Source organism: Aedes aegypti, chromosome 3 (genome assembly GCF_002204515.2).
Source record: "Aedes aegypti strain LVP_AGWG chromosome 3, AaegL5.0 Primary Assembly, whole genome shotgun sequence".
In the NCBI taxonomy this organism is placed as follows: domain Eukaryota; kingdom Metazoa; phylum Arthropoda; class Insecta; order Diptera; family Culicidae; genus Aedes; species Aedes aegypti.
The window spans coordinates 5,654,365-5,676,048 of NC_035109.1; the positions used below are offsets into that span (position 1 = coordinate 5,654,365).

A 21,684-nucleotide genomic window follows, 5' to 3' on the forward strand; every position below is an offset into this window, starting at 1 on the left:
CGTTCGATTAGATAAACAAATGATCACAACAAACTAATAAGCAATGGAAATCCTTCAAGGGCTTTCGAACCAAGAGACAATCATCGTCATCAACGATTATTCCATAATTTTGTATTCATGCTGTTTGGTATTTGAACGATTACAGATTCGGTTTGCTCTTGCGGTCAAATTTGACCGGTTTAGGATGATAAGTGATGAAGTCATCGCCATATATGTAGATTCGGACAGTCATTTCTATCATATTGTGCAGTTCAATAATTTCGAGTGCGATTACACCAAAAGCTAATCGAACGGAATAAATATTCATCCAGCACTTCTTTGAATATCGGTACCCTTTGCAGCTTATTGCAGTTTAGTCTTCTCGTATCATATGTTTATCGATTTGCAATATACCTATGTCGAAGGGGAAAAAAAGAATTCCATTCTAACAACAAGGCTTCATTCGGTGTTTTTGCACATTACGCTTTTTCTCCACTCTAAAATCGGATTCAAATAATGCGTTTTTATACTTAGTTCTTCGTTAGTGTATATTTCTGAGCTCATCGTTTATTGCTCAATCCTGTTTATGTTGCGTGTATAAAAAAGGAAAACATAAAACGTCGTTTGACCGAGGGTAACATTGAAGAAAATACTCCTAAACTTACTACACACTTTTGTTGAAGGTTTTTTTTTTCTTATGTGGATGTATGGTTTAGCTTGCATTTATTTAGGCGAGTTCCAATCTCTTCATTTCTTTGAACAACTCTTTGCCCATCTGGGCCGGGCTTCTGGTCACGATGACGCCGGCCTTTTCGAGCGCGTTGATCTTATCCTGGGCGCCTCCCTTGCCTCCGGAGATGATGGCACCGGCGTGACCCATCCGACGGCCAGGCGGAGCAGACAGACCGGCAATGAAGGAGACCACTGGCTTGGCCTTAATGCCCTGTGGGATGAAAAAGAAATACGAAAATTCAGTACATTGGAAAATATGAGTAAAGTAATTTTTGTCGAAGAGATTTTGTTACTGAACGTCTTCAATTCACATATAGGGTAAAAGCATCGGTTTTGGCCAGCCTAAGAGAAAATGTCTAGAGAAATCAAATGGGAAGCTGTATGTATACTACAAATATGTCAAATGCAAGCTTTCAATCCATATTATGTGTGTAATACAGTGTCTGCATATTTCAATATACAGTCAACAACGCCGATCCTCAGTAGGCTCCGTCATCTTTGAATTCTTCTTTGTGTGAATGTTTGTTTGACAATACATGCACGAATCTGATAGAACGTGCATTCAGTTTTTCAATTACTTTTGCTACACTAATTCTCATCCACTACTGACATTCAAATTCAATTTCACTAGTGAAAAAAATCATTTCCGTCAGAATACCCCACAAAACATCCGCAAATTGCAAAAGTTGTATTTTTTTATTAAAAGACAATCATGATTCATCAACTGGAGGCATCACATGGCCGTTTTCTTAGACCAGTAATATAAAATTCATTTGTAATTTTTTATATTCAATTTTCAATTTCAGTGCCTCTAGGCGAAACTGAATTTTGAAATGACACCAACAGTGGGTGAAACTGAATGTGTGCGTGTGTTGCACCCACTCTCTTTCTCGTCGCATTCGCACTCGAAGTCAGATTGGCTTCTTGCTAGCGGAGTTTGTTTTTGTTCGTTTTCGCACTGATCGGGTATCAATCGGCTGAATTTTTACGACACTGGTGTAATATATTAAAACTGAGGTATAACTATGTTTTCGGTTCGAAAATCCCGTTGGTCAATATAGGCCAACAGAACCGGTTTCGGCCAGAAAATTAACTTCGGTTCCTAAATTGACAAATCGCATTGATTTTTCATAAGAGTGGCCAAATTAGGAGTGCACTGGTCAAATTAGGTGTATGGGAGTTAAAATTATAAGGAAAATGAATTGTTTTTCTTATGTTTTGAACAAATTTGAACGAGTAAATGAATGTAGCTCTATCATGTGAATGTAATCTACTGAGCACAAAAGGTTTCATGCTGATTGGCTATGTAAAACGGTTTATAATCCCCTATGGTTACAACTGGCGTATGACCAAAACCGGTGCTTCAACCCTATTCTCAGAATACAAAAACTGTTTGTTTGGAAAAATATCGAAAAAAGTAAAATTCGAATTGTGCCTTTGGGCAAAATGGACGCTGAAGAGTCCCACTGCGGCAATGTTAATGTGTATCTCACATACTTTTCACAACCCTTTAAGAAGCATTATTGAACCATATACAAATTACCTATATGGTGCTATTTGGGAGCAAGTTGCCGTAGTAACACAATAATTTTAATTTCATCCATTTGTTTAGTTAACATCTAAACAGATAACATTGAGTCAACAATTTCACGCCATAAAACTCGGTTCTCTCCATCTTCGGTTCTATCCCACGCTCGCCAAATCCACTTGATCCGCTCACCTAGCTCACTGCGCTTCACGCCTTTTTGTACCAACCGGATCTGAAGCGAACACCATCTTTACTGTCCAACATTCTTGCAACATGCCCTACCCATCGTATTTTTCCAGCTTTGGCCACCTTCTGGAGATACTGGGTTCACCGTAGAGTTGGGCGAGCTCGTGGTTCATCCTTCGTCGCCACACACCGTTTTTCTGCACACCGCCAAAGATCGTCCAAAGCACCCGACGTTCGAAGACTCCACCTCGAACGTGTCCTCGTCTATCGTAACACTGCTACCTAGGCGAGCCCTGTCACGCTCGGCCCCACCAGCTAGCATATACTTTGTCTTGGTAGCATTCATCACCAGTCCAACTTTCGCTGCCTCGCGATTCAAGCGGGTGTACAGGTCTGCCACTTTTTCAAACTTTCGGCCAACGATGTCCATATCATCCGCGAAGCAAACAAATTGACTGGATCTCGTAAAAATCGTACCCCGGCTGTTAAGACCGGCTCTCCGCATAACACTTTCTAGCGCAATATTGAACAACAGGCACGAAAGTCCATCACCTTGTCCACCACCCCGGCGGGATCCAAACGAACTGGAGTGTTCGCTTGAAACCTTCACAAAATTTTGCACACCTTCCATCGTTGCTCTTATCAGTCTCGTGAGCATCCCGGGAAAGCTGTTCTCATCCATGATTTTCCATAGCTCTACGCGGTCGATACTATCGTATGCCACCTTGAAATCGATGAAAAGGTGATGCGTTGGGACCTGCTATTCACGACAGTAAAGATCTGGTCCGTTGTTGATCGGACGTCAACGAATCCGGCTTAATAACTTCCCACGAACTCGTTTACTACAGGTAACAGACGACGGAAGATAATCTGGAATAACACTTTGTATGCCGCATTTAGAATATTGATCAATCACTCGAATGTTCTCACAATCTAACTTGTCGCCTTTCTTCAAGATGGGGCATATTCCCCCTTCCTTCCACTACTCCGGTAGTTATTCTGGATCCAGGCTGATAGACAGCCTATGCAGACAAATGGCCAGCCTTTCCGGGCCCATTTTTATGAGTTCAGCTCCGATACCATCCTTATCAGCAGCTCTATTGTTCTTGAGCTGGTGAATGGCATCCTTAACCTCCCTCAAAGTGGGGGCTGGTTGATTTCCACCGTTGTCTTGACCTCAGTTGCCTGTGCTACTCTCAGCACCATTCAGGTGTTCGCCGAAGTGCTGCTTCCAACTTTCTTTCACCTCACGTTCTTCCGTCAAGAGGCTCCTATCCATCTCCTCGCACTCCATCTTCTTCAGGCGGCGTTTTTTTTTTCTTTAGCCCGAAAAAGCAGACCCGCCTCTTGCCGTTTCCGTCTATAACGTTCCACGTTCTGCCGGGTCCCTTGCTGCAGCATGACCCACGCTATGTCTAAACCAGACGATTATAAAAATCGAATGTACATCGGATTTTTTCTCGCTAGTGTTGTAGTATTGGATAGCCCCTCGCATTCCACTCATAAGTGCACACTCACACACTCTTGTTCATGTCGTTCCACTGTGTTGGTAGTTTTTCCTTTCTTCATTCGTGTGCTAACAGTCAGAGTAGCAAGTCAAGTGACTGTAATTGAGTCCGTAATAAATTTGAATTACTAAGTTAAATACGCGTTTTATTACACCAAAACATGGTGTCAGGAGCTATCGTGAGCTTCAGATCGGTTTTACGGCAAACGTAGTGAAAATCGTGAGAAAATCGTACGAAAACAACTGCTCGGAAAGTCGCGTCGGATCGGCGGCCATTTTGTGTCGATTGGTGAAAAAGCGTGGTGATCCTCGTCAAAATGGATGCCAACCAATTCAAGATGTTCATGGAACATCAAACTAACATTATTCGTCAAATGTTACAAGGAATACAGAGTTCCGTATCAGGAGCTGTGCAGCAGCAGCAAATACAGCAACCGAGTGCCTCTGCCGTACAGGTGCCGCAGCCGTCGCCATTGTCTCTGGATGGCGATATGGAGGAAAATTTCGAATTTTTCGAGAAGAGCTGGAATGACTACTGCAGAGCTATCGGAATGGATCGATGGCCCCAGGCGGAAAACCCACAGAAAGTCAGCTTCTTACTGACTTTGATAGGAGAAGCAGCGAGAAAAAAATATTTCAATTTCGAGCTCACCGAAGCGGAGAAGGCAAATCCGCAAGCAGCTCTTGCTGCCATCAAATCCAAAGTAGTGACCACGCGAAACGTGATAGTGGATCGTTTGGACTTCTTTTCGGCAATCCAAACGTCTCGTGAGCCAATCGATGATTTTGTTACGCGTCTCAAGGTCATGCAAAACCTGCGAAACTAGAAAATCTGGAAACCGAGCTGATTGCGTACAAGGTGGTTACCGCAAACAAGTGGCAGCATTTGCGAACCAGGATGTTAACAATGACCGACATCACGTTGTCAAAGGCTGTGGATCTGTGCCGTGCCGAGGAGATAACAGCCAGACGGTCACAGGAACTTGGTACATCAGCATCTGGATCGGAAGTGAATAAAGTGAGTAAGAAGAAAAGAAGTGTTAAATCCCAGCGGTGCAAATATTGTGGTGATTACCATGAGTTTGTTAAAGGAGAGTGTCCTGCCTTTGGCAAGAAGTGTCATCGTTGCAAAGGCAAGAATCATTTTGAAAAAGTTTGCCGAGCTGGTGGGAAATCGAAGGGCCGCAAATCTGGCCGGCGAATCAAGGAAGTGAAAGAAGAAAGTTCTACGGAAGAAGAATCGTCTGATACCGAATCGTCATCAAGTGAAAGTGAAGAACATGAAATCGGTAAAATTTATGACTATTCGAGTCACGGTGGAAACGTTATGGCCGAAGTGGACCTAAAATTTTCTAACAAGTGGAAGCCTGTTCTATGCGATGTTGACACTGGCGCGAATACAAGTTTGATCGGGTACAATAGTCTGATTGAGCTCAGTGGCGATGGTGACCCATCTCTGCTTTCATCGTCTTTCCGGTTGCAAAGCTTCGGAAGGAATCCAATAAAAGTGTTGGGTCAAGTAAAAGTGCCATGCCGACGATTGGGGAAAAACTTCCGCCTAGTGTTGCAGGTGGTTGACGTTGATCATCGTCCATTGTTATCCGCCAGAGCGTCTCGTGAACTGGGTTTAGTGAAGTTTTGTGAAGCTGTGAGTTTCACCGATGCGAATGAACCACCGTCCACGTCGTTGTCGACAGAAGAGCTATTGAACATCTATCGAGTTGAAGCCCAGAAGAGCATCGAAGAACATCCGAATCTGTTCACGGGTTATGGCAAATTTCCGGGCACAGTAACACTGGAAATCGACAGCAGTATACCACCATGTATCCAACCACCGAGAAGAGTACCCATAGCCATGCGAGGTAAGCTAAAACAAGAATTGGAAGCACTGGAAAGGGACGGAATCATTGTTAAAGAACCCAATAACACCGATTGGGTAAGTAATTTGGTCATCGTACAGCGTTCTGGTGCTGGGTCTGGTATCCGCATTTGTATAGATCCAGTACATCTCAATAAAGCATTGAAACGACCGCATCTCCAATTCACGACTCTAGACGAGATACTTCCGGAGTTGGGCAAGGCCAAAGTTTTTTCGACAGTGGATACCAAAAAAGGATTCTGGCACGTCGTCCTGGACAAACCAAGCAGTAAATTGACCACTTTCTGGACGCCATTTGGGAGATACCGATGGACGCCTCTGCCGTTTGGTATCGCTTCAGCTCCCGAAATCTTCCAGTTGAAGTTACAACAGCTGATCCAAGGTTTGGAAGGCGTGGAGTGTTTGGCCGACGATTTGCTCATTTACGGTGTGGGAGACACTCTTGAAGAGGCTCTAATCAATCACAACGCTTGTCTTCGGGAACTCCTTCAACGTTTGGATAAACACAATGTCAAGTTAAATCACTCCAAGTTGAAACTTTGTCAAACTTCCGTTAAATTTTATGGTCACGTGTTGACTGATCATGGCCTGCAACCAGATGAGGAAAAGATTTCTGCCATCAGGAATTTCGCTACTCCGTGCAACAGAAAGGAGGTTCATCGTTTTGTAGGGATGGTCAATTACCTGAGCCGCTACATTCCCAACCTGAGTGCCAATATGAGCAATCTACGTAAGCTCATTTCTGAAACAGTTGCATGGCGATGGACGGTCTCCGAAGAGAAAGAGTTTCAAACCGTGAAATCGTTAGTGTCCGACATCAGCACGTTGAAGTATTATGATGTGTCTAAGCCGTTGGTGATGGAATGCGATGCAAGTTGTTCCGGCTTGGGCGTTGCAATTTTTCAAGAAGATGGTGTGGTCGGATACGCGTCACGAACATTGACGGCCACCGAAAAAAACTATGCCCAAATAGAGAAGGAGCTCCTCGCAATTGTATTTGGCTGTATCCGATTCGACCAGTTGATTGTTGGAAATCCGAAAGTCACAGTAAGGACGGATCACAAACCGTTGATCACCATTTTCAACAAGCCACTGCTGTCGGCTCCACGGCGCCTTCAGCATATGCTCCTAAGTTTGCAGCGCTACAATTTGTCCATTGAGTTCGTTACCGGTAAGGATAACGTGGTCGCGGATGCACTGTCGCGTGCTCCGATGAGAAGCAGTGACCCTATGGAAAAGTTCGAAAAATTGAATGTTTATCGAGTATTCGAAGAAGTATCAGAAATGAAACTCACCAATTTTCTGAGTATTGCTGATGCTAGGCTTACAGAGATCATGAACGAAACAGCGCAAGATCGAACAATGCAAACCATCATTGGTTATATTCAAGAGGGCTGGCCCAAAACAGTCGATCGGGTACCGGATAATGCGAAAATTTTCTTCAATTACCGAAATGAGCTCTCCACGCAAGAAGGACTGCTGTTTAGAAATGACCGTCTTGTGATTCCATACGTGTTACGAAGAAAGCTGATCGATTGTTGTCACATCAGTCATAATGGTGTAGAAGCAACACTGAAGCTGGCAAGAGCTAACTTATTCTGGCCGGGAATGAGTGCACAAATCAAGGACGTCGTCAAGGAGTGTAAAATTTGCGCCAAATTCTCTGCATCAAAACCAAATCCTCCCATGCAGAGTCATAAGATTCCAGTGTAACCTTTCCAGATGATGTATTTTTTGCCGATTATCAAGGATCAAAGAGAAAATTCCTTATTACAGTTGATCATTACTCGGACTTCTTCGAAGTCAACATACTGAAGGATCTGACGCCGGAGTCTGTGATTGCTGCTTGTAAAATTAATTTCGCTCGCCATGGAATTCCACAACTTCTGCTGACGGATAACGGTACTAATTTCGTGAACCAAAAGATGTCTAAGTTTGCCGGCGAATGGAACTTTGAGCAGATTACGTCGTCACCATATCACCAACAGGCTAACGGGAAGTCGGAAGCGGCGGTGAAGATCGCCAAAAGACTGATGAAGAAGGCTGAGGAGAGCGGTTCCGATTTTTGGTATGCTCTATTGCACTGGCGCAATATACCAAACAAAATTGGATCAAGTCCAGCCGCTCGCTTGTTCTCAAGATCAACCCGTTGTGGTGTGCCCACCAGCGCTGTAAATCTGCAACCCAGAATAGTTGAGAACGTCCCATCTGCAATCGAAGATAACCGTAAGAAAATTAAGTTTCACTACGACAGGAAAACTAGATCACTACCTGAACTAGAAACCGGATCGCCTGTGTACGTTCAAATTCATCCGGAAACAACGAAGCTTTGGACACCCGGAATCGTTTCCAATAGGCTGAACGAAAGGTCATATCTGGTCAACGTTGATGGAACCGAGTACCGTCACTTGAAGCCACGTAAGGAACCCGAATCAGAGGATTTTCCGCCCTCGACGATAGCAAGCGAAAATCAACCGCAACAAACAACAACACGTCCAACGGAGGAAACCGAATGTCAAATCACACCCCACTGCGATGGAGCTGGAGGAGAAGCATCTTGCAAGACACCTACACGGAAAAACAAAACTACCGATTCAACATCGGTAAATAGTGAACCGGTTCTGTTTCACTTTCACACGAAAAGCAATCGTCCTAAACGAGAGCACAAACTACCCGACAAGCTGAAGGATTTTTATCTTAAGTGAGAACATTTTATTTTTTTAAAGTGAGGAGGATGTTGTAGTATTGGATAGCCCCTCGCATTCCACTCATAAGTGCACACTCTTGTTCATGTCGTTCCACTGTGTTGGTAGTTTTTCCTTTCTTCATTCGTGTGCTAACAGTCAGAGTAGCAAGTCAAGTGACTGTAATTAAGTCCGTAATAAATTTGAATTACTAAGTTAAATACGCGTTTTATTACACCAAAACAGCTAGAGTTTAGTATTTGGGTTATATTTTAATAATCGGAAAGTTTTAAAATATTCCATCGGTGAAATTTTGATTTTTTCCACTTTTTAGCCATTTTTCATACTAAATTCCATGAAAATCACGTTTTCGACGCATTTCAGCTCATACAAAATGTATGGAAAAAAATCACCGATAGAATATTTTAAAACCTTCCGATTATGAATATATAGACTAAATACTCTAGCGAGAAAAAATCCGATGTACATTCGATTTTTATAATCGTCTTGTGGGCTTCGTGGCCTTGCGGTTAGCGGCGTTAGTCGTCTAGGCGTATTGTGCCACGGGATGTGGGTTCGATTCCCGCTCCGGTCGGTGAAAACTTTTCGTCAAACGAAAAATTCATCGCTGGGCTACTGGGTGTTTCGTGTTGTCCATTGCCTAATGTTAGTGATCGTTCAGTCTGTGCAGCCTATGTGCTGAAGACGGTGTAAATTGTCTTGTCTTGTCTGGTTCAGACATAGCGTGTGACCGCCCGCGCTGCATTCTTCTCCTCAAGAATCTGCATACATTCCTTGTCGAACCAATCGTTCCTTCGACTCCGGCCCACGTACCCGACGTTGCTCTCAACTGCATCGTTGATGACTGCTTTCACTGTTCTCCAGCAGTCCCTCTTCCGGTAATGCAGCCTCGAGGTGCCGCGCGTACGCAGTTGCGACATCCGGCTGCTTAAGCCGCTCTAGGTCATACCGGGGCGGCCGTCGGTACCGTACGCTGTAAACGACGGAGAGTTTTGGGCGCAACCAATATAGCGCCTCGCACATGCTCCTTGGCTTTGCGGAAGATATAGACCTAATTGGAATCGATCGCAGGTCAGTGGAAGAGGCCTTCGTGTCTCTGAAGAGAGAGACAGCGAGGATAGGCCTGACCATTAACTCTATCAAAACTAAGTACATGGTTGCAGGTAGAGATAGAGTCAGGCATGGTGGTGTAGGTGCTGAGGTAATGTTTGATGGGGATGTGTTTGATGTTTTGAAGAATTTGTATACCTTGGTACACTTGTGACATGTGACAACGACGTTTCCCGCGAAGTAAAAAAACGTGTTGCGGCTACGAATAGGGCCTTTTACGGACTACGTAACCAGCTTAGGTCCCGCAGCTTCCAAACGGAAACAAAATTCACCCTGTATAAAACATTGATTCTTCCGGTGGCTCTCTACGGGCACGAAGCGTGGACGTTGAAAGAGTCAGACCGGAAAGCTCTCGGTGTTTTTGAGCGTGAAGTGCTGCGGACAATACTCGGTGGGAAACTCGAAAATGGTGTGTGGCGCAGACGCATGAATCACGAGTTGTAGATGCGAATATTATCAATCGTGTAAAATACGGCAGACTTCAGTGGGCTGGTAGCACTAAGTGAGTGCGAATGTCGGAAGAAAGAATTGCGAAAATAATATTCAGCAGGGAAACAGGTAGAGGTCGGCGACTTCGGGGAAGACCACGAATACGCTGGCTGTACGCAGTGGAAGAGGACCTGGCGACCCTAAACGTTCGGGCAACTGGAGAAGTTTCGCCCAAGACCGACGAAGATGGAGCTCTACAATACGCCGGCAATGGCGTGATGCTACGCTGTTAGCCATCAACGTATCAAAGTAGGTATTGTTGAATTACAAAAGATTTGGTCGGTAAAAACCCCCCATGACAAAGTGCACAAAATTTCCAAAAATACAAAAATTCTCCTAGCTTAGGCCATAAAATTTTGACTTTGACTTTACGTGTTCCTAATCCCCCCAACAATTTTAGGACTAGCTTTGCATTTTGAGGGCCCGAAAAACAATTATCAAAATTCGAAGGTTTTCAAAATATTCCTTAACAAATACGATAAGTTTTATTTGTATTTGTAAATTTTATTTATTTATCTTTATTACCAACCACCCCTTCGACTGCCGGAGCTCGCTGAAACAAACAATTATAATCCAAACAGGTTGAGCACAACTTCTGATCTAATGGGATCGTTCAAATATTACGTAACGCAACAGAGGGAGGGAGGGGGTCTTACATGGTGTTACGGTCCATACCAAAAATTTAAATTTTCCATACAAAAGCTGTTACGAGGGGGAGGGAGGGGGTCTAAAATTGTCATATTTTGCGTTACGTAATATTAGAATGAACCCTGATATAAATGCTATAAATGTATATCAAAAAAACCTTGATCTTATCAAGGATCTATTAAAATAAAATAATGATATCTTAAGAGCGATTTTGAGAGTAGTGAATATCTGATAAATATATAATCGAAATCTCGGGGCCTTCCTTAGCCGAGTGAATAGATTCCGCGGCTATAAAGCAAAGCCATGCAGAAGGTGTCTGGGTTCGATTCCCAGTCGGCTCAGGATCTTTTCGCAATGGAAATTTCGTTGACTTCTCTGGGCATAGAGTATCATCGTACCTGCCGGACGATATACGAATGCGTAAAATGGAAACTTTGACAAAGAAAGCTCTCAGTTAATAACTGTGGAAGTGCTCATAAGAACAGTAAGCTGAGAAGCAGGCTCTGTTCCAGTAAGGACGTAATGCCAAGAAGAAGAAGATAGTCGAAATATAATCCACGGATCGGAATTCCAGAATAGAAAATATAAAACTCACCTGGTTGTATTGCATCAGATAATCGGCAGCCTTTTCCTCAGCGACACCACCAATCTCACCGATCAGGATAATACCCTTGGTATCCGGATCCTTGAGGAAGACTTCCAGGCAATCGATGAAATCGGTTCCGTTGAAGGGATCGCCTCCAATGCCGACGCAAAGCGTTTGACCGAGACCCACTTCTGTCGTTTGATGCACGGCCTCGTAGGTCAGTGTTCCCGAACGGGACACGACACCGATCTTGCCACGCTTATGGATGTGTCCCGGCATGATACCGATCTTGCACTACGAGAGAATAAACAATTAGTATCAATTAGTTCAGAGTTTATCATGTGGTTTGCTGATATGCTAATTGAGTGGCATTCTTGATTCGCATGTTCGCGTTCTTGATTTTGAATTCTCGAAGAATAAATTAACAACGATATTCAACTAACTACACAAGGACAAGCAAGAATTGATCGATTTACATTCACAACAGTCATTATCTTTAAATATATTTGTGAAATGCATACGGAGCAGTAGCGTAGTTAGAGGGACGCGGTGGTGCTTTACGTATTTGAAAAAAAAAATCTGGAGAGATTTACTATTAGGGCTCAACTGACAAATCAATAACGATTGAAATTTGCCAGTACAATTATAAATCCCAATTGGAGAACATGTCATCAAACTTAAATGGTTTTAACTAAATTCACATTTCATAAACCTATTTCAGAAACTTCTAAGAATACTACACATATCTCCTTCAGTTTTCTTTGATATATCGTTCAAAAAAATGCTTACTAAGTTTCGCCTAAAACAGACTCGACAATCTGAGTATCGCCCAATATTGATGATAGGCTCATGATCGATATCATTTTCTATATCGCCTATTATTTTTGCGCCTTGTTTATATTTTGATTTCAGTTAAGCCCACCATATTGAATTTTTTTTGTACAATGTTGTTGTCAGGAAAGCATTAGTAGAGGAGTCTCTTAAAAAATTTCTGGAGAGATCTACTTTCCCAAAATCAGTTTTCCTGTTTTTCAAATTACGAATTATTCTTAAATACATGCATGAAGATATGTGAATCCAATACTGAACACATTTAGTGATACAGGTATGTTCCGTTTTTATCACGTTCCGATTTTGTCACACTCCGATTTCTTCAACAAATAATTCCGTTTTTATCAACACACAAAATTTGTTTTTTTTTTCAATTTCCAAAATGTTTAGAATATAATTTTAATACTTATGTTGAAGCAATTTAAATGCTTTTCAATAGCCTCAGAGTTGAATTTTCGTCTTTATGTTAATGTTGAGCACCTACGATACATGGTAGGTGTTAAGCCATATACGATTCAATAAGATTTGACTCCTTTGACACCAACCAATTGGAGATTACAAACTTAGCATGGTCTGTTGGACAAGATTGACCCATCCTTCAACAATCGAGAGTTGCTCTGGCCACGTCCTAGCAACAACTGGAACTTGTGATTAGTTGAATACGTAATTAAGATAGTTTCAGAGACTTCTCCTCTTTCTACATAACATGACATCAACAAATTTTCTATGTAAATTTGATAGACCATTATTTACGTAAGATAGTTTTGGCGCTTTTTCAGTTCTTTTATATTTGGGATGCATTTGCCAATGAACCCAAGAATATTTAGGCAATGGCAAGAGACATGATCGAGTTTAGTTTATTTTTGATAAGACTGTCGACCCCGTCATATTTTGGACATTATCCCTCAAACTCAAAAGAATTGCACACATAATAGCAAACAGTTATTGATTAGATCCTGTTCCAAGGGGTAGGGAAAGAGGTCCAGAAAAACTGAGCAATCTAAAGAAATTTTTGGAATCGCCATATACAGTCATCTCTCCCTTACTCGATATTGAAGGGACCATCGAGTTAGGGAGGTATCGAGTTACAGAACACAAAATCAATGCAATTGCGATCCATGGGACCATCGAGGTAGCCATGAAAACCAACTTTTTACTATGGTTCTCTAACTCGATATCGAGATATGAAATATCGAGTAAGGGAGAGATTACTGTAATAAGTTTGTTCGAGGAAGAGGATAAAAGGCTGAAATGGCTGACAATTTTAAAAACTATTGATACTGGACGTTCCCACATCACGCTCGTTGCTATCCTGGGATCTTAATCTTTGAGCAGACATGAACCCCTTCCCCATAAGGAGACTAAAAGTTCTCTGGAATAACTGGAAAAACAACTGAAAACTAATCTGTCATTTTGTATGATAGATTGAATTCCATTTTTCAGCAGCCTACCTGATGGTAAAACGATGATTGACGGGACCACTAGTATTTACATTATTTTTTTAACAGAAAATTAGAACTTTAAAGTTGTTTATTGCCAGTCTCAGGGCTGATAGCAAAAAGTATTGCCGAAAAAAGGTATTTTAGTGACCAGATTTGGGAAATAAGTGACTAAATAGTGACTTCCGATCATCGAAAAAGTGACTTGAAAATCAAAACGTAATCAGTTTTATTTCAGTTCTTTTACACTGTTTTACGATGAAAAAGAGAATATCCAACATGATCTACTGCAGGTAATAAGTCTAGTTGAGTACCAAATTTGGATTTTTTTTTTGTGTATTTTATATCACCAAATTTTAATAAGAATTTGACATATTTGAAAAGTTAACATTTTTGATTTCACTCAAAAAAAAAATACATCTTAAAAACCGTTAGAATTGCATTCATTTTAAACTGTGTAGATCCCAGATTTTTTTTTTTTTTTTTTTTTTTTTTTTTTTTTTTTTTTTTTTTTTTTTTTTTTTTATAAAAGTACGTTTATTGTCGATTTTGTTTTGATAAAAATTATACAGATAATAATTTATTAAACTCCGACTTGGAAAGCATAATTTAGTTCATCAGAATCTACCTGACCATTGCTATTATCAATGAAGGTGACGTAAACGACTAAGTGCTTCAAAATTAAAATTCTATTTCTCGTCGACAACCGCTCCAATGATGGTCGTATTAGTTCACCGCAGTCAAGAAAACGTCGATCTCCTGTTGTTACTGCCATCAGTTTTTGCCGCAACAGTCTGCTTGCGTCATGCACTCTAGCACAATCAAAAAATTTGTGCTGTAAAGTTTCAACCGCCGTACCACAGTGCAGACACTGATCCCCGTCCGATCGTCGCATTCTATGCAGAAGTCGCCGGTGTGTTACCTTCTGGTTTACCCACAAGTAAAGATTGCTCTTTTCAACAGATGAAAGGCCACGCATCGAAATGTTTTTCCAAACTCGAGTCCAGTTGCTGTTCGAATTCTCCAATTCCACTTTCGGCCTATCCGTTCTCTCGATGAGGAATTGGTTGATTAGATCGGCGGAGGGGTGTTGGCGGATTTGGAAGGGGAGAGTGGGATAACTGTTCAGGATAAGCTTAATGCAAGGAAGATCAGAAATGATATTTGCTTGGGGGGGATTTACTTGGTGAAGGAGGGAAGAAAAGTAGGAAAGGGATTCGATCTCATGTAAGTGACGGTTGATTAATAATGACTTACATTTGAATGTTGGTAGGTGTAATTTCAATCCTCCATCCTCTTTTTTTCGTGCCAACTGTTGCATGGGGACGTTTGCTGTCATTCCTCGAAAAAGATATCTCCGTATAGTTGCAGTAAGTTTAGCAAGATGTGCCGCCGTTGGCGCCAACTGGGCGCCAATATACCACATCTTCGACGACAGGAAGGTGTTCAGCAATGTCACTTTCTGTTGCAGTGTTAAGCTTCGCATTGAGTGAAGCCAAATTTGTCGGGTAAAGTTAGCTACCAGAGTGTCCCAGTTCAGCGAAACCATTTCCCGCACCGAGTTGGAAAAAACTACACCGAGTATTTTCATAGTATTATCAGTGCGAAGCCACGGTACATTCAGCAGGTTGTTTAGTGCACCAACGTCAATCGCGATGGTTTTGGCTTCATTCATTCGTGCTCCAGATACTCGACCAAATCTCCTGAATAGATTCCTCATTTCATTGATCTGGTCTATACTGGTGACAATGGCACTGATATCATCAGCGTACGCAACAACTAGATCTCCTCCACACACTTGTTCCAATCTTCGTAGAAGAGGGTGAAGGTAGAGAACGAATAAGTGCATGGATAGAGGATCCCCTTGCCGAACCGATCGTTGTATCGGAAATGATTCAGAAAGATGCCCGTTGATTAACATTCGAGAGGAGGATGCTGCTGCAATGTTTGATAGGAGATCAACCAATGCTGTGTTGATGCCTATATTACGCATCGTTCTGAACAGAAACGTGTGGTCCACCCGATCAAACGCATGATCTAAATCGAAGCCGATCAGTTTAGCAGTACGTCGGTTTGCCTTCAGCTGCGCTATTTTATCCTTTATGGCGAGTGTAGCTTGAAAGATATTTTTCCCATCGTTTGAGCATTTTTGCGAATCGGTTAACACGTTGTGTGTCCGAAGCACATTTTCGAGCCGATGTTTCAGGATACGTGACAGGATTTTATAATCAAAATTGATTAAACTGATTGGTCGGTAAGAACGAGCGGTGTCTCCCGCCCCTCGTTTCTTTACCAACACAATCACCCCATCCATAAACTGTGCGGGGAAGTTTGATCTAAGGGCTTCGTTCATGATTAGATTCAGCTCACGATGAATCACATCAAACGCCCGTAGGTAGAACTCTTTGGGCAGGCCGTCGGGGCCAGGAGATTTTCTAGATGCGCTTGTTCGGATTGCTGTTAGAATATCGCATGTTGTGATGTCATCCATGCAGGCTGTGTTTGTGTTGTCTTGCTCAGGGATGATTCGCTCGCAGACAAACGTACCTCCTGCCTGCTCCTCTTCCACCGGTTCGCGTGCATACAAATCGGTGAAATATCGTACCATTTGGTCCCGAATCTCATCGGGATCGTCGATCACTTCGTCTCTTTCGTTGCGCAGCTGCTCGATAGTTGTTTTGCGCCTCGCTCTTTCTCCGAGTTGGAAAGTGGATATTGGTTCTCCGGCGACAAAAGTTTCATTTATTCGGTAGAACATTTCCGAAAACCGTCGCTGATGCGAAAGCATTTCGGCTTTCACTTGGTTGATCGTGGTGAGCATGGCGCGGTTGTTGTGGTAGCTATCATATGCTTGCCGTAGTCGCTCATATAGCCGCTGCTGTTCACGATGAAAGTCATCGAAAGCAAGTTTCGATTTCCATCGAAAAAAGGATTGGATTTTGGGTTTAGCACATGACAGCCACCATTCCATCCACGATGCATAATTACGACGCTGGCGAGTCCAATACTGCCATCGTGTTTGCAGCTCGCTAATGTTTTCTGTTGTGAGGACATGTGGGCGGAGGGACCAGTAACCTCTGCCAGGTATTCTGTCAGGAAGAGGAAGCAGCATTCTCACTGTAACTGCTTTGTGATCCGAGAAGCAACATACATGTACACATGTTGTTCTCAGATGTTCTCGCAAGCTGTCGCTGACATAGATTCGGTCGAGCCTGGACGACGAATTGTGTGAAATGTATGTGTGGCCCGACTCGCGTGATCGAAGCCGTTGCCAGACGTCATGCAGCCGAAGTTGCTGTATGGTATTTTGAAGTGCGGGGCTTGAGTTTGACCCTGTCGCGTCGGATTGCCGAATCACGCAGTTAAAATCTCCACCGAATACGATATGATCGGTGCGGTGGCGGAGATAGTATGCGACAGTGTTGGTAAAAAAACGTTCGCGTTCGGCACGAAGAGCCGAGCCTGACGGAGCATACACGTTACAGAAAGTAGTGTTATGGACACGTAGAGCAAGCAGACGTCCATCCAGGCTCTTCTCGATGTGCGAGAATTTAATGTGCTCTTTTAGAGCGATTGCTGTTCCTCTCTTTGCTTGATCCACGTTACAAACTACATTGTACCCAGGCAGATTGAGTTGTTCGTTCTCCACTTCTTGCAGGAAAACAATATCGAGTTCGACAGAGCGGATGAACGTGCGGAGTGCGTTTATTTTTGTTGGATTGGTGATCGTGTTTATATTAATTGTACCGATATTCACACTGGTGTACTCCATTATTGACGAATATCGTCCCCGGAGGCTCGGTCATGTTCGTGGGTGCTTTCGTTGTTGGATCGCAGCTTCTTTCCTGGTGGTGATGATCGTCTCGTTCGTAGTCGTCGGTTGCTGCTGGATTGATACGATGCTTGCGAGCTATCCGTTTCGTTGCCATCAGCTCTTCGCAATGTAGTGAAGCTGCCAATCGGGGTTGGTGTCGGTGGGATTTGGATAAAGGGATGTACTCCGGCAGGTTTGGCTGCGGGAGGAGCCATGTCATTCGTTTGCTGTATGTTTGATGGAGATCGAGTCTTGTTCATAGGTGTTGGTTGAATTGGATTGCTCGGTTGTGGTTTTGGTTGGAGGTTGTTCGGCTTTGCCGGTTTTCTGAGCACTTGCTGCTTCGCAACGTTGGCATACGACTGGTCTGCTGATAGCTTTTGTACCAACAGTTTTTTGTTTTGTACACACGGAATACCGACATGTACAAACTCTAGGCAGTGCAAGCATGTCTGCCGCTGCCCCCTGTAACCTACCGTCGTGTCTTCTCCACGAATTGTCACGAGGGAGGGAATGTTTCTCTTCACCACCATTCGAGCGATACGCACACCAGTTTTAACGCCGCCGAAAACGGAGCGTTCGTCCCACAGGAGATCGCGGACGTTAAGCACATCGCCGTATTCGGCGAGAAACTCGGCGATTTGGTCGTTGGATATGTCGTTGGAGAGGTCGAACAGACGCACTTCCACTGCCCCGTCCTCCATCATGATCCGCAGTTTGTAACTCTTCCCGTCAAACACGAACTCGTGCTTGTTGTCGTGCTGTTGGACGATCGTCTCAGCAAGCTCTAGGCTGTTGACTAAAATCACTAAGGTGAGCAAATACCTTTAAACTCTAATATGTGTTGCTTATCTTGACAGATAGGCCTATTTCGTCTGCGACTTACAGACTTCTTCAGTGTCGAGCACTAGATGTTCCTTTTTTTTTTCAAATGACATGGAATAACTTAGGCGTTGGATATATTTTTGTAAAAAATGCGCCATAATATCCCGGACATAATGACCCCGGAAGTAATGTATGGTGCAATTCCAAAAGAGCTTCATTAAATATATTGGTTTCCTTGAAAAAATGATGATTAGAAGTATGTTCTATCACTTACTGACAACGGAATGTACGATCGTGAGCAGTTTATACACACCCCTTTGCTTAATGGAAGGAATTTGATCAAACTCAATGTTTTTCACAATTATGCCAAACGGCTATTATGCCAAATGGCGATTATACCAAACAGCTATTATGCCGAACGACTGTATGCCAAACGGCATTATGCCATACGGAATTATGCCAAACGGGGTAGACCCTCTAATGTATTCTGGACTTTACCTGATTTATGCCTCATATACCAATTTAAAGGTTTTAGATGGATTTTACTTTAATTGTAGATATTTTTTATCACATTACCACTTTTTATGAATGCCAATTTTAAACACTGTTATTGCATTTTATGTTTGTTCTTGACATGTACATCCTCTTGCGTTTGTAGGTTTCACAGATGTTTTGTTGCTACAGTTTACATTTTTGATGTTTATTTTTGAAGTCAATTTGTAATTATTATGAAAATGGTCATAAAATTGGGGCTTTTCTTAGTTGGGTGGTTAGAGTCCGCGGCTACAAAGCAAAGCCATGCTGAAGCTGTCTGGGTTCGATTCCCGTTCTGCCCAGGATCTTTTCGTAATGGAAATTTGCCTGGTCATACAGTATCATCGTACCTGCCACACGATATACGAATGCAAAAATGGCAACTTTGTCAAAGAAAGCTCTCAGTTAATAACTGTGGAAGTGTTCATAAGGCAGGCTCTCTCTCAGTGAGAACGTTAATGTCAAGAAGAAGAAGAAGAATAAGAAGAAGAAGTGTCTCAATAATGCAATACATGATTTTCCGTACATATTTTCCTCACTATCTCATAGAAAATCAACATAGAAAGACTAGCCTGTCCAAATCACCTATATGTATGTTGTTTTGATTTTAGGAGCCTCCATAATACTCCGCATCCAGACTCGTAAAACCCTAGCTACGCCACTGAAACGGAGCGCCGTTTATCAAAATCAAAACAATACACGTCACATCGAACAAGAATGATGTTTGAACCCGCAGTGACTTTTGCCCACATTTGATAAGAGAAGAGAGCACGGGAAGGAAAGGAATCGCATATGAAACAATAACTACTCACTTGTTCGGGAGCAATGATTCCTGGGCAGTTGGGGCCAACCAGACGGGATTTGTCTTGAGCGAGCAGGGCGTGCTTTACTTTGACCATGTCGTGCTGCGGGACTCCCTCGGTAATGCACACCACCAGCGGGATCTCCGCTTCGATGGCCTCCATAATGGCATTGGCTGCCCCCGGGGGAGGAACGTAGATTACGGTGGCATCCGCACCGGTGGCCGCCTTCGCTTCCTTCACCGAATTGAACACCGGAAGGTTCAGATGTTGGCGACCGCCCTTTCCGGGGGAAACTCCTCCGACCAGCTTCGTTCCGTACTCGAGGGCCTGCTGGGAGTGGAAGGTGCCCTGCTTTCCCGTGAATCCCTGGCAGATGACCTTCGAGTTCGAGTTGAGCTTCAGATTCTTCCGAGTGCTTTCATAACTCGCAAAACGAACGCTGGTTGTGAAACCATCTGAAAAGGAATGACAAAAAGAAACAATGTATGAATCACCATTAGCGAAAGATAGATCCTTGCATCGAGATTAGATGGCAACTAATCCCCATGTAGAAAGGTGGACAAATGCCTCTTCTCTAAGTCCAATGTTTTGTTTGGTTTGTGTCACGCAAAGCCAACGGTGGAAATAACAGATGTTTTAACTGATTAAGCCTAATTTTAGAAGTCAGATTACATAATTTGCTCGCATATGTCGGCAAATCGAATGGCAAAACCGAGAAATGGAGGAATGCTGCGACTTACCTTTGACACGGGAAAACAGTCGAGCGCTCGCGGCCATGGCAGATTACGTACTCGCTAACTGGAAACGGGCTAAACTCTGGCAGAAACAGGCTAATGTACGCTGCCGTCGATACTACCTACTGAAATTATACGAATATTGAAATTTTATTGAATTTTTTAGGCAAAAACTCTACCGCACCTTCTCTTGTTCTTCGAAGAAGTGAAGACAGACGTCTCTCATTTGAACTGTCAAAGGACTAAGGCACGTTGAATCGAACGTACCAAATAATAAGTATTTACACACGTTTTCAGCGTACCAAAATCGTACTCCGGTATGAACGAACAACTGCAAAATAATTCTATTTAGATAAAGCCAAAACTTGAAGTTTCATATTGTGCATCCGAGTAATCGCTGCAACGTCGCTCAACTGTCGCGTCGCTGGACTGTTGAGCGCTTTGCAGTTTAGTGCTCCAGCTACGCATTGAAATAGCCTGTTTCGCTCGAGCACTAACATGAAAAGGTCGCCAGCGACCAGCGACGTTTTGGTCGCGCGAAGTTATAAAAAATGCTTTTTAAAATATAACATCAATATCGAACTGATTTTCAAGATGAAAAAGGTAGGGTCAATGTACCAATAGCCGCATAGCTAAGAACAAATATTCGTATAAAATCGAAAAATAAAGCCTGCGGAATTATTTTTACATCATCTGAAAGCTTTTTATCTTGGCTTTGTGGAAAAATTATGACACATACGAAAACTCATGTTTTTGTATTTATTATCGCTTGTGCCACTATAGGAACACATGTGCCTATAGTAGCACTATTCCTAATTTCTGTTCCTATAGTAGCACTAGTCTCACGGAATAGGCAAAGCACAAATCAAAACCGTATTTTTACAAAACTTTTATATTTTTTCTTTGAAGTGTGGATCAAAAGCGTTCGATTGATGTAAAAAAGTTCCTAATTTATCAACTATTTTGTTTAATAGCAAAATAGTTTCTCTTAGTAGTGCTACTATAGGAACAATAGGTTAACTATAGGTGCAAGGGAGCTAAAATTTTAAGCAAAACTATTTATTTCGATCATTTTTTGAACAAAATCGAGCTGTGTGTCAATGGTACTTAGATAAACAGCTACTGATCTTCATGTCAAAAATTATTTTGCTACGATTACCAGCGAAACGGCCGTAAAAAGCCACTAGTGCGACTATAGGGGACCGTCCACTAAGGGAACACCGACCCTATGTATTCAATGATTATAATTGTTGCCTTATCAATAATTTCATTTCCCATTCTTTGAGTAGAAACCTTTTGGGATGCAGTAGCAACAATGATATTCTTAAGGTTGCATACCTGAAGGCGAAGTTGAT

At 42.6% G+C, this 21,684-nt stretch overlaps 1 protein-coding gene across 2 annotated transcripts; it reads right to left on the reverse strand.

The window, feature by feature from the left end:
* Nucleotides 1–91: 91 nt before the first annotated feature.
* On the reverse strand, nucleotides 92–20,625 carry LOC5568430 (succinate--CoA ligase [ADP/GDP-forming] subunit alpha, mitochondrial). Of its 2 annotated transcripts, none has more exons than XM_001652208.2 (5): nucleotides 20,514–20,625; nucleotides 20,336–20,454; nucleotides 19,605–20,050; nucleotides 11,359–11,643; nucleotides 92–922 (listed from the first exon to the last, which is right to left on the reverse strand). In XM_001652208.2, exons 2-5 carry the CDS (start codon nucleotides 20,370–20,372, stop codon nucleotides 707–709), a joined length of 984 nt encoding a protein of 327 aa, XP_001652258.1. In that variant the 5' UTR covers nucleotides 20,373–20,454; nucleotides 20,514–20,625; the 3' UTR covers nucleotides 92–706. The 2 variants fall into 2 exon arrangements, with proteins under 2 accessions (XP_001652258.1, XP_011493355.1); XM_011495053.2 differs by having other exon boundaries at nucleotides 20,336–20,451; nucleotides 20,514–20,615.
* Between the last annotated feature and the right edge of the window lie 1,059 nt (nucleotides 20,626–21,684).